This window comes from Micromesistius poutassou (assembly GCF_964030765.1).
Source record: "Micromesistius poutassou genome assembly, chromosome: 7".
Classification (NCBI taxonomy): Eukaryota; Metazoa; Chordata; class Actinopteri; order Gadiformes; family Gadidae; genus Micromesistius; species Micromesistius poutassou.
Window position 1 is genome coordinate 13,604,146 of NC_140277.1, and position 10,981 is coordinate 13,615,126.

The 10,981-nt window shown below is 42.9% G+C and overlaps 1 protein-coding gene across 2 annotated transcripts; it reads left to right on the top strand.

Annotated features, from left to right (window-relative positions):
• The first annotated feature begins 4,622 nt into the window (after positions 1–4,622).
• myoz1a (myozenin 1a) lies at positions 4,623–10,109 on the top strand. Of its 2 annotated transcripts, none has more exons than XM_084470322.1 (6): positions 4,623–4,846; positions 6,652–6,744; positions 7,026–7,213; positions 7,871–8,153; positions 8,666–8,828; positions 9,135–10,109. In XM_084470322.1, exons 2-6 carry the CDS (start codon positions 6,654–6,656, stop codon positions 9,361–9,363), a joined length of 954 nt encoding a protein of 317 aa, XP_084326448.1. In that variant the 5' UTR covers positions 4,623–4,846; positions 6,652–6,653; the 3' UTR covers positions 9,364–10,109. The 2 variants fall into 2 exon arrangements, with proteins under 2 accessions (XP_084326448.1, XP_084326449.1); XM_084470323.1 differs by lacking the exon at positions 4,623–4,846 and adding an exon at positions 5,595–5,661.
• Positions 10,110–10,981: the final 872 nt, after the last annotated feature.

Below are 10,981 nucleotides of genomic sequence, written 5' to 3' on the forward strand. Positions count from 1 at the left end.
TTTCGGATGTAGGTAACAATATATAACAATACTTAACAATGTATATGTATGTATATTTTTATTTTTTTATTATTCTTATTATATTTTTTATTATTTTATTTATTTTATCGGTAAAACTGCCACCCGCCCAAATTCAATTAAAATATATATTTTTTTCAGGTCATCCGCCCGATCCGCGGTTTAGCTGCGGAGTCCGCGGCTGCAACCGCCAACCGCGCATCTCTATTGCACACCAGAAATAATTCAACATACTTGACATATGAAACGCCTTAGAATATATTCTGGATTTGTTTACCTCGTTGAATCCACTTATGGGTTAATAATATAATCCTGAGGCGCACACCGCTTTGTGCCGTGATATTATATATATATATATATATATATATATATTATATGATATAGATATTTATATATTATATATAGATATAGAGCTCCGGGAGTCGCAAAAGGCAACAATCACTTTCTCCTCCAAGCTGCGGTTCACTGAACGGTTGAACGGTGATTGGCTGTTTTACGTTACTTCACCCAGGGAGTGAACGCTGATTGGCTGTTACATGACGTCACCCAGGGAGTGAACGCTGATTGGCTGTTTCACGTTACTTCACCCAAGTTACCCACAGGGAGTGAACGCTGATTGGCTGTCTCACCACGAATGCCGCGAAAGAAGGTGAAATATTTCAACTTCTGCGAAATCTGTCATTCATTCGCACGACAAATCCACATGAACGCGCCCGCCCGTTTTGGGGAAAACTGTCGCCCCGTCAATCAAATCTTGTTGCGGGTTTCGGCGACAATTTTTTTTTTGTTGTTGTTTTTTTTGTCTCTACGTTCACTTTGCATTGAGTGAACACACAGTCAGACTGTGGCGGGACAAATTAGACCATTGCGGGCCGCCACAGTCTAAGTAATTAATGGGAAACACTGGTAATAGTGCAAAAGAACAGTCAGTAGAATAGCAGCAATAGAATAGCAGCAATTTCAGTCTGTTTGGGGGGTGAGCAGAAAGGGGGGGGGGGATTCAGCTTTATGACAGCCTGGTGGATGTGGCTGAGGGGAGAGAATTTTGTTTCCTCACAGCCTGGTGGATGAAGCTGTTTGTGAGTCTGGTTGAGCGGGCACGGAGGCTCCGATACGTGTGTGTGTGCGCACACGTGTCTATGTACGTGCGTGTGCCTCACTTGGTGATATGTCACTTTTGATGCGTGGAATTCTTTTGAAGGATTGAATTTAAAAAAGCTCACCGTTGAACTCTGGATACACCCTGTTGTGGTGGAGGCAACCGCATCCCAGGTTTATGATCCGGACCTGGGGCGTCTCAGAGCCGGTCTCCACCAGGAGGTTTTCAGGCTTGATGTCACGGTGCATCACGCCACTGGAGAGGAGCCTTTGGATTCCTTCCACCACTTAGTGCAGAATCATCTGATACAGAGAGAGCACACCCACACCCACACACACACACACACAGACAAGTCATCTTTCTGAACAGAGCTAAATGCACGTGAACACACTACTATTTGGATGTATTTATCATGTTGGATTGTCCCGGTCCCCTCCCTGGAGACCCATGAAGGCTGAACTGAGCTCCCCCTCAAGGCTGACCCCCACACACCTTTGCGTCCTGCTCCTGCAGCTTGCTCCCCTTGCTCCTCATGTAGGTGAGATCGACGGAGGCTTTGGGTCTCTCCTGCACCAGGATCAGCTCCTGGTCCAGTTGGAACCAGTCTAGCAGGAGGACCACTGCACCGGGGCTGTCAGGGTCCGGCTGATCTTCGGCTGCTCGCATCATCAAAGACACTTCCAGCGGGAGGTCCGTCAGCTGCCCTTCAAAAGTCTGAAACACAGAGGGTATATAGAGTGAGCTAGTCCTGAAACATTCAAACCCAGGTTGTCTTGGCTATAGAGCCAAGACCAGTGTCACGGCTTTCAAACATGAAAACTATAAAGTCATTGATTAAAAAAAACAAAAGTGCAACGCTTGTAGTTCTCTAAATCAAATGGCTCCAACAACCAGGATTACGGCAGACCAGGGAACAGGTTAAAGGGGTGGTTCAGGATTTTGGACTTCAGGTCTCATTTCCAAGTGAGCCAGTGTGTTATTTATCATTGGAGACCGTTTAACACTTTTCATTCAGTCATTGTTGCAAAAATCGCTGGTGCTAGGCTAGCGCAAGTCGAGGGGAACTGCTAGCATGCCAATAAAAACAGTTTTACCCACTCCCGAGGCAAACCAATTATAATGCCCGACTATCGATGTAACTGTCTGGATTGATAGAATAGTGTTAAAAATAAACTTACCCTTGCATCGCATTGCATTTAGTTTACAATCCCTGTAGTTGGAAGCAAGCTACGGCAGCGGCGGACTGATATTACCTGGAGTGCGCTTCTCTGTTTACCTTCTGCTGTAGTGAATTGGTTGCTACACCGGAGCAAAGTGAAATTCCGTCGCTGCTGAGAAAGTAGTCCCCCAAAATGCAACGTGATCATTGCGATACAAGGATAGTTTTATTTCTAATATTATTATATCAACACAGACATTTACATCGATAGTCAACAATGTTTTTATTGGCAGGCTAGCAGTTCCCCTCGACTTGCGCTAGCCTAGCACCAGCGATTTCTGCAACTAGAAGGACTGAATGAAAAGTGTTGAAAACGGTCTCCAATGATAAATAACACACTGGCTCACTTGGAAATGAGACCCGATGTCCAAAGTCCTGAACTACCTCTTTAATTGATTTAACATGTGCATGTGATCGCCATCATAAGCGGAGTCATAAGATTATTGTAGGTAATAACATGATTAAAGTTACTCACCACCTGTGTCATTAAAGTCAAATAAGCAGAACAAAATACACTGAAATAACAAACATTTACCTCGTTGGCTGCATGCTATTTACAGGGACTTAAATTCTTCTTAGTGATGCGCGTGTTCACCTCCTCTCTTGCCGCATATCTAAGATGAGCCTGAGGTCGTAAAATCAGCTTGCGCAAATTAGATGGGGGTTTACTCCCCAAGTCTGCAGGGGCACAATCCGCCTTCCATGTGACGCTGTTTAATTAACTATTTAAATAAAGTTGTAACCTTAAATAACGTAATAACAATGTTTGAAATTGTAAATGTAACCTATAGGCTACGTATCTTACATGAAAATACATACCCAGAGGCTATTGCATAATTGGTTCATGAATTTATCTTGTTCAGTGTTATCGATTCATATATATTTCAAAGAAAGTTCTGTATTTTATATTCATGTCAGATAGCGCTTGAGTGTGTCGATAGCACTTGGCTCACGCAGGCTTGTTGTTTTAGCTACATGCTGCCACACAGTGGCGCTGTGGGCTCACTTTTAAACTGAAGACATCTTTGATGGCGCAGAGGACGGCAGGGTGTCCCGAAGCATTTAGCCAGCCTTTACACTCCCAAAGGAGGCTTCAGACCTTTATATCGTGTGTGAATAATCATACAGTACGCTTATGGATGGACTCAGTTTGATAATAAACAACGGTTTCTACCAATTTAGCAACCTGGCAAAGGTAACTATATAAAGCAAGATGGTTGCTAAAGCCGTTCTCTGTACTAGAGCCACTAACTCACCTGTCTTCTGCTCAGGTTTAAGAGCCACGCCCCCTTCGATCTCTCCCCAGGGACCGAGCTTGATTGAAAATCAAACATCCCGGTGTACGTCCACTCGAAGGGACCGTGACCCCTGGGTTAGCCGTCATTACATTTCCAAGGTTGCAGTGGGGAGCTTCACTGCGGTACCTCTCCTAGACATCAACACCTATCAGTACATCCATCCACACACCCACCACCCATCCATCATTCCTTAATTCAATCTGATATTTCACAAATTTAATATTTTAAGATCATTGAATATTATTCTGAAAGACTGGGTTGTTCTGATTTAAATATACAAACAAATATGGTTCATTTAGCAGCAATACATGAATTCCTGCTGTGTATTGGATGATGTAAACAACAGCATATATTTACCAAGCAAGTTATGACCAAGGGCATTCCTCCACGTGTATATCGCAAGGGGACGCTTCAGGGAACTGACAATTAGACACTCTAGGGATGGGTCAGAGGTCATCATGACAGGTGGTGAAGGTGAAAACTGATTCTTTAACCATCTGCGTAAATACTGACACTGTCTTACATATTTAAAGATGTTTGAATATGCAGTGCTTCAGACACACATATCGAAAGACGCTACTCTCACACACACACACACAAAGACTCGCGAGCACACACACACACAAACCCTTGCGTGCGCTCGCACACATACACACACACACAGATCCAACCTGATACTATCTAATAACAAGTAGAGTGGAGTTAATGTCTCTCCTCTGGCCTCTGCCGCTAATTATAGTCCGTGGCGCCATCTGCACGTATAATTCTGTCAGTCTTTATATTCCCATCAGCAGTTTACACTGGCCAACGGGGACTTATCCCCCTCAATCTCCAATGGCCACTGCAAGAATCCCCCCTACCCAGCCACCCACCATCTCACCTCGTATTCACACTGCTTACTTCAGACCCCCCCCCCGCCCAGCCACCCCCCTCTTGCCATTCCCATCCCCACCGTCACCCCACGCCACCCCACGCCACCCCACCACACCCTAGCCCCCCAATCCCCGGCAGAAGACCAGCTATCCGAGGGCAGGTTTGGCTTTTGCACTCTCTCCTGATTCAGGATCCCGCCATTACGACCAGAGGCACCGCAGGGGGATTTGAATAGGTGTGATTCCAGATCTCTCACGGAGCAGAGCAGTTTTGGGGTTCTCTTGTTCTCCCACCCCTGTATTTATAGACCCTGCCTGTCAGGATAACGGCAAAGACCTGGTGAGTGGACCTGCTTCCCATCACACTCTGTTTGTTCTACTAACCAATCAACACTACCGTCTTGATTTTTTACAGGGACGTGCATTGTCAACTTGTGAAAGGCTAACCAAAATTGCCACACGCTTTCACACGTCCAAAGCAGGGGAGGCAAAGAAATAGAATCACACACGGTTAACATGGGCACTAATGCAAGAGGGGCTTTGCAACTTAAACATACTTTTAACAACTAACAAGTTGTTAAATTATGTTTAAGAAAGGTGCAAAAACGTCACCAATTGTGATGCTAATCGGTTGAGTGGATCAAAGTGAAATTGGGAGAGAATGTTTGTGCTTCTAGAAGTTTATAAGTAAAGTCTTCCAGTGACCAAGGGAAGTGGGAATGTACTGACTAGATGCCAGTGCGTGCGTTGCAAATGTTTTATATGGCGTTGCCATGCTTTGGCTGACCCATTTAGGAGGCGTGAAACATGAGCGCCCGAGTTGTTTCCTAGTTCCAGATTATTTTAAGAGATTTAAAATAAGGTGTGTACAATCTCTCTTCTGCTGATGTTTGTTGAAGAGCCATTTAATACTTCTATTGAATATTTCTGTATTGTTTCTTGAATTTGTTCCAGTTGGTCAGTGTGTCCTTTTGAGTTCATTTGATAGACCAATGACGCGATTATGCCTCAGTAAAATGTCTTGGCTTTAAATGGCATTTATAAATAGAGGTGGCAGCTTGAGTTACAGTCAGTAGATGTGACTTGATGTTTTGCTACTTGACAAGGCCTTAAAGAAAGTGTTCTGAGCTGAACACCCACACCCGCAGCATTAAGGTAAATACTGAACATTTTGTAGATCAAGTGTGTTTCAAATAATTGACAATGATCATGACACCCCTTTTTGAAATGAAACCCAGCTTTATGTCAAGTCAAGTCAATTGTATTTGTATAGCCCTTAATTTCAGATACAGTCTCAATGAGCTTTACAGGCCACTTATTTATGACATCCAATGGCAGGGTAGATAAACTCCATTACAGGTCTCCTCAGAATGAATATGTTTGGTAGTCCAACTATTGGCATATTTTGTTTTCCAAGATTGTGTTTTTTATTCGTAAGCATTTACAAAACTAAAGTCTCCAGGTATATAACATAAACGATCCACACAAATATCTGAAAACACTCGTCGTTGTTTGTGTACGTCTAGAAGATACATGATATCTATGCATGCTACGACTATGTAAACAGTATCCAGTGTCCACAGTCAAAACTTTCAGCTAAATGTTTTGGGTGAGCCATCTGTTAGGCTGGGGAATGGGGAGAATCCGAGGGCACTGACATACCCCTTGAACCTGAAAATTGAGCTCAGGCCTCGGCCCTGCCCGTCTGAAGACCTCATTGGGTGGCGGTGTCATTCGTTTGGCTAATGAGGTCACACTGTGACGATGTTGTCACTGCTTGTGGTCTTCAGTTCGAACAGCAGGGGCACTAAAAGAAAGAGACCAGGCATAAGATTGATTATTTAGGTGACTCCCAATCTGATGTTTTAATGAGGAATTCCTCACTAAAACAATTGTATTAAAAATGATAATGAATAAAACAAATAACTTTTTCAAGAAAAAAACGTATAATCAAAAACGACTTAAACAAAGAAAATCTGCTCTTCTGGCAAAGTATGAAAGCTTAACACTGCTATTACTTTTAGTTTATATTTTCACATCATACAAACCTTCAAGTGGCATTCGAACAGTAAAAAGTAAAAAAAAAAAAAAGTAGTTTGAACCAACTGGATACCATAGTGTAACTATTTCTCCTGACTTCTCCAGCCATGTTGCAAGCAAAGCCTGCCCCTCCGAACAAGAGGAAAAAGGGTAATCTCTCCAAGATCATTACAGACTTGGCCCACATCACTCAAGATGGTGAGGTCCCCACAACACCACCCGCAGCATGACCACCAACACCACACTATCAACATCACTTAGTTAGTTCACTCTGCTTATCCTAAAAAAATGTGATGTCTAAGAATTAAATAATTCTTGGCTTTATGGACACATGTATTTTATTGTGTCTAACTATTATGATAATTTTTACGATACAGAGAAGCTACACATGTACCATATACATTCTATATACTTGGCTATACTTGGCCTTTTCCTTGTTTGTGACCCCCATCATCCCCACTGTTGTGCTGTGTGAGCAGAGTTTGATTCAGAGCCAGAGGCGTCCGAGTTTGACCTGGGCAATAAGATCAGGACCCCCAGAGACATCATGCTGGAGGAACTCTCCCTCATGAACAACAAAGGCTCCAAGATGTTCAGGATGAGGCAGAAGAGGGTGGAGAAGTTCATCTGGGAAAACAACCCAGACGTCTTCTGCAGTGAGTCCATGGTGAGAGCTGTAGATCAATCCATTCATCCATGGTTACCATGGGCCCTGGTGCATTATTTATTGATTATAAATCTTGCGCACAGGTTAGCACAGCGACCTAACAGTGTGAACATAACAGGTTGGCACGGCGACCTAACATGAAGAACATTATAACAGGTTGGCACGGTGACCTAACATCAAGAACATTATAACAGGTCGGCACGGCGACCTAACATCAAGAAAATAATAACAGGTTGGCACACAGGCCTTTGAGAAATCAAAACAAGACAGCATCTTTAGGACTCAGCTCATTAGAAACCACAAATTCCCTGAAAATCATGCTAAGGCAGAGAGCTACTCAGGGCAGGGCCGATTCCTGGAGGCCCCTCCCAGCCCTGGGCCTTGGTACACTTGCTGCACCCCATATGCACACATCAGTGAATCCATCCATCCATCCATCGGCCCGTTCGGCTGGCAGAATTCTTTGAAATACCAAAACACCTTTGGAAACATTTGACTACCAGCTTGTTGACTGCTAAACCTCTCTTCCAGAATACTGGGTTTGCTAGTCCCAGCTCCTTAAACACATAAGTGAGGACACCAGCTGTTGGAATGTGATTGATAGGATACTTTGAAATAACTTTATTGTAAGTGTTACCTTTGAATGGTTGAACACAGGATAACATGCAGAAGCTGGGCCCCAGTCTGGGTGGTCAGGTGGATGGATGCTACTTGGGAAGCACGCAGGCTGGGTGGCTGCTTGGGGGAGGACCCCCCGTGCCCCCACCCAAGCCAGGGAGCAAAGCAGGGACAGGGGCTGGAGCAGGAGTAACTGGATTGGGAGTTGGCGGTGCAGCTGGCGGTGGAGCAGGAGGTGGGGCAGGAGGTGGGGCAGGAGTAGCAGGTGCAGGGGCTCAAGGAGACCTTCTCCAGGATGGAAAAGGCTGGACTCCCCTTAAAGGTTTGATATCCTTTTTTTATTGTTATTTTTATATATTTTTTAATTTGTATATATATTGTATGTATATATATATACATACATATACATACATATATATATATATACAAATAAATAAAAATATTTATTTAATACAAATAAAATAAATAAAAAAATAAAATATAAAATATATATATATAAATAATAAAAAAAATATATATTTATTTATTTATATTTATTTATATTTTATATTTTATATATTTTATCTAATTTACATAAATATATATTGTGATGGAAAAATCTACATGTTGTTCATTTTATAATTTAGGCCTTGTTTTCTGTATTTGCGTATTGTCTTGCCATCCTGCCTTTCCCCAGAGTCGACTATTTATTGACCTTTGTGCTTTGTTCAGCCACCTCACCTCACCGTAAATTAGAAACATATTTTCTAACTTTTTGTGTTTATTGTTAAGGTTTGTGTGCTTTCTCTTATCCCACATGTTCAATCCCTCAAACAATCACTGTTGTCCATTAAGGCGGCGGAATGGATGACCCGACCAACCCATCACTGGCGAGGAACTATCTGTCTCCATGGGAGAAGGCTATGAAGGGAGACGAGGCCCTCACCTCCACCCTGAGGGCTGAAATGGCTTGCCCGGCGGCCAAGAAGGACCTTGTTAAGTACAAGTCCTTCAACAGGTATTCTCCTTCAAACCCTGCGAAACAGAAAAGAAACTCCTCAAGTTGTATTCATAGTGCAGGTTGAAAAATACGGTTTAACGTATGTTCCAGTGCCTTGTCTTTTGTATCGCTTGTGGATGAATAAATGCGTAATTACAGTTTAATAGTCGTGCAAGAGTGACAGATAGAATACGGCATGTAACCAAGATCCGTGGTACCATTGCAGGGTTTCTGATGCATAAGGTGAAAGGTATCTCCCCGGAATCCAAGTCCTGGTGGTAGGTCAGCTGATTCAGGGCTCTAAACCTGTCCCCCCACTGCCAGGTCTGCCATGCCCTTTGGGGGCTACGCCATGGCCAACATGCTGATGAAGTTCCAGCTGCCGGACAAACCGGAGGAGGAGCAAGAGCAACCGGTCGTTTATCAGCACGAGATTGGCGCCAGGCCCTCGTTCAACCGCACTCCTATTGGCTGGCTGGGCAGCAGCGAGCCGAATAGCATACACATGGAGACAGAGGCGGTGCCCTTTGACGTAGAAACTGATGACCTGTGAAACCGCACACTGTGACAACATCATCAACAACAATATTCAGACAACAACAACAACAACAACCACAACAAAAATGTTGAACCTTCATCCCTCCATAAAACACACACACACACACACACACACACACACACACACACACACACACACACACACACACACACACACACAAACATGCATGCAGGCCTACAGAGTTGCACACTTTTTAGCACGCCCACGCTCCATAGGTACGCTCAGATATTTTTACCCATGGATAGGTTTCTTTCAATGGGCAAAGAAAAAAAAAAAAGTGGCCAATTACCTTGATTATGGTCTATAACCAAAGATGTGTAGGAATGTATTGCCGTGTAATAAGCTGCTGGGAAAGGATATTCAATATATAATAATCTATCTTTACTGAAATGTCACATCCTGTCCATTTATATTCACAAGTAGGACTACATGTTGGTTACAGGTTATGTAAAAGATGGAGGAATGTGCCTTGAATGAGAGGAGGTTGAAGGTAAAATGGCCTATCTTTGTGGTTGCTGGTTTGCTCTTTGTTGCCTATAATGTTATTAAGTGGATGATATGTTATGTCAATATATTTTGGAATGTGCAATGACTAATGATCTGGATATACAATAGTGACATTTAGTTCAATTTTCACAATAATGGTGAAATGTGATGTTTTCATTTGAAAGTAATATGTCTTTCTGCTGAGCAAATGTACCCCCACATCATTTCTCCATAATAAATGATCTCCATTTCAACTTCCTGTGTATCCTACTGTATATTTAAATGTATATATAAATATATTACAACAGTTATAAAATATATGCCTTCACTGTGTGAGGCCATTCATTGTTTAGATGTAATTCACAAGCATTTGGTTTGAGCCACAGAATTAAATACTGCATCGTCATTTTTATATACATACACTCATTACGTTCATGACATTGTCAAAAAGATGTGCCTGCGTTCGCTGGACATCCTGCAAACAAAAAAAATAAAATTCAACGACAATTAAAAAAATTGGCAAGCTTTTATTTTGAAATGTGCGGACAAGCTGGCACCGGAAGTGTGTTTCTGAAATCGACCCCACTAGAGCGGCTCTCCTCCGACCGGTGCGACGCTCTTCTTCAGTAGGAGCATACAATAGATAGCGTATGCCGTATATATCAGTTAAATTCTGAACTCTACGGTGTGTTCATGCTTTGTGCAAAACTTTGACTTAAGTTTGGTCAATTTAGCCAAAGAACAGTCTAGAGCACGAAGCTATTGTTGAGTTTTACACTTAGAAAGGTAAGCCAAGTTGCATTCCGTCAGTGATATCAGAGATGGTCACATAGTTGTGTTCTAGGAAGAGGAGACAGCCCCTCTAACATCACCGCTAACATCACCTGGGTCTCGGTCTCACCCGGCACTTGTATCCGTTCCTTACACAATCATAATTGCTCCTCCTACATTATTCTCAAGACAACATAAAGGCAAGTTTTAACATTGGCATACTTTCGAAGTATCCCCAGGGAACACTTGTAGGAAATGGCAATTTATCGCTGTTGACCTGTGTGTGTGTGTGTGTGTGTGTGTGTGTGTGTGTGTGTGTGTGTGTGTGTGTGTGTGTGTGTGTGTGTGTGTGTGT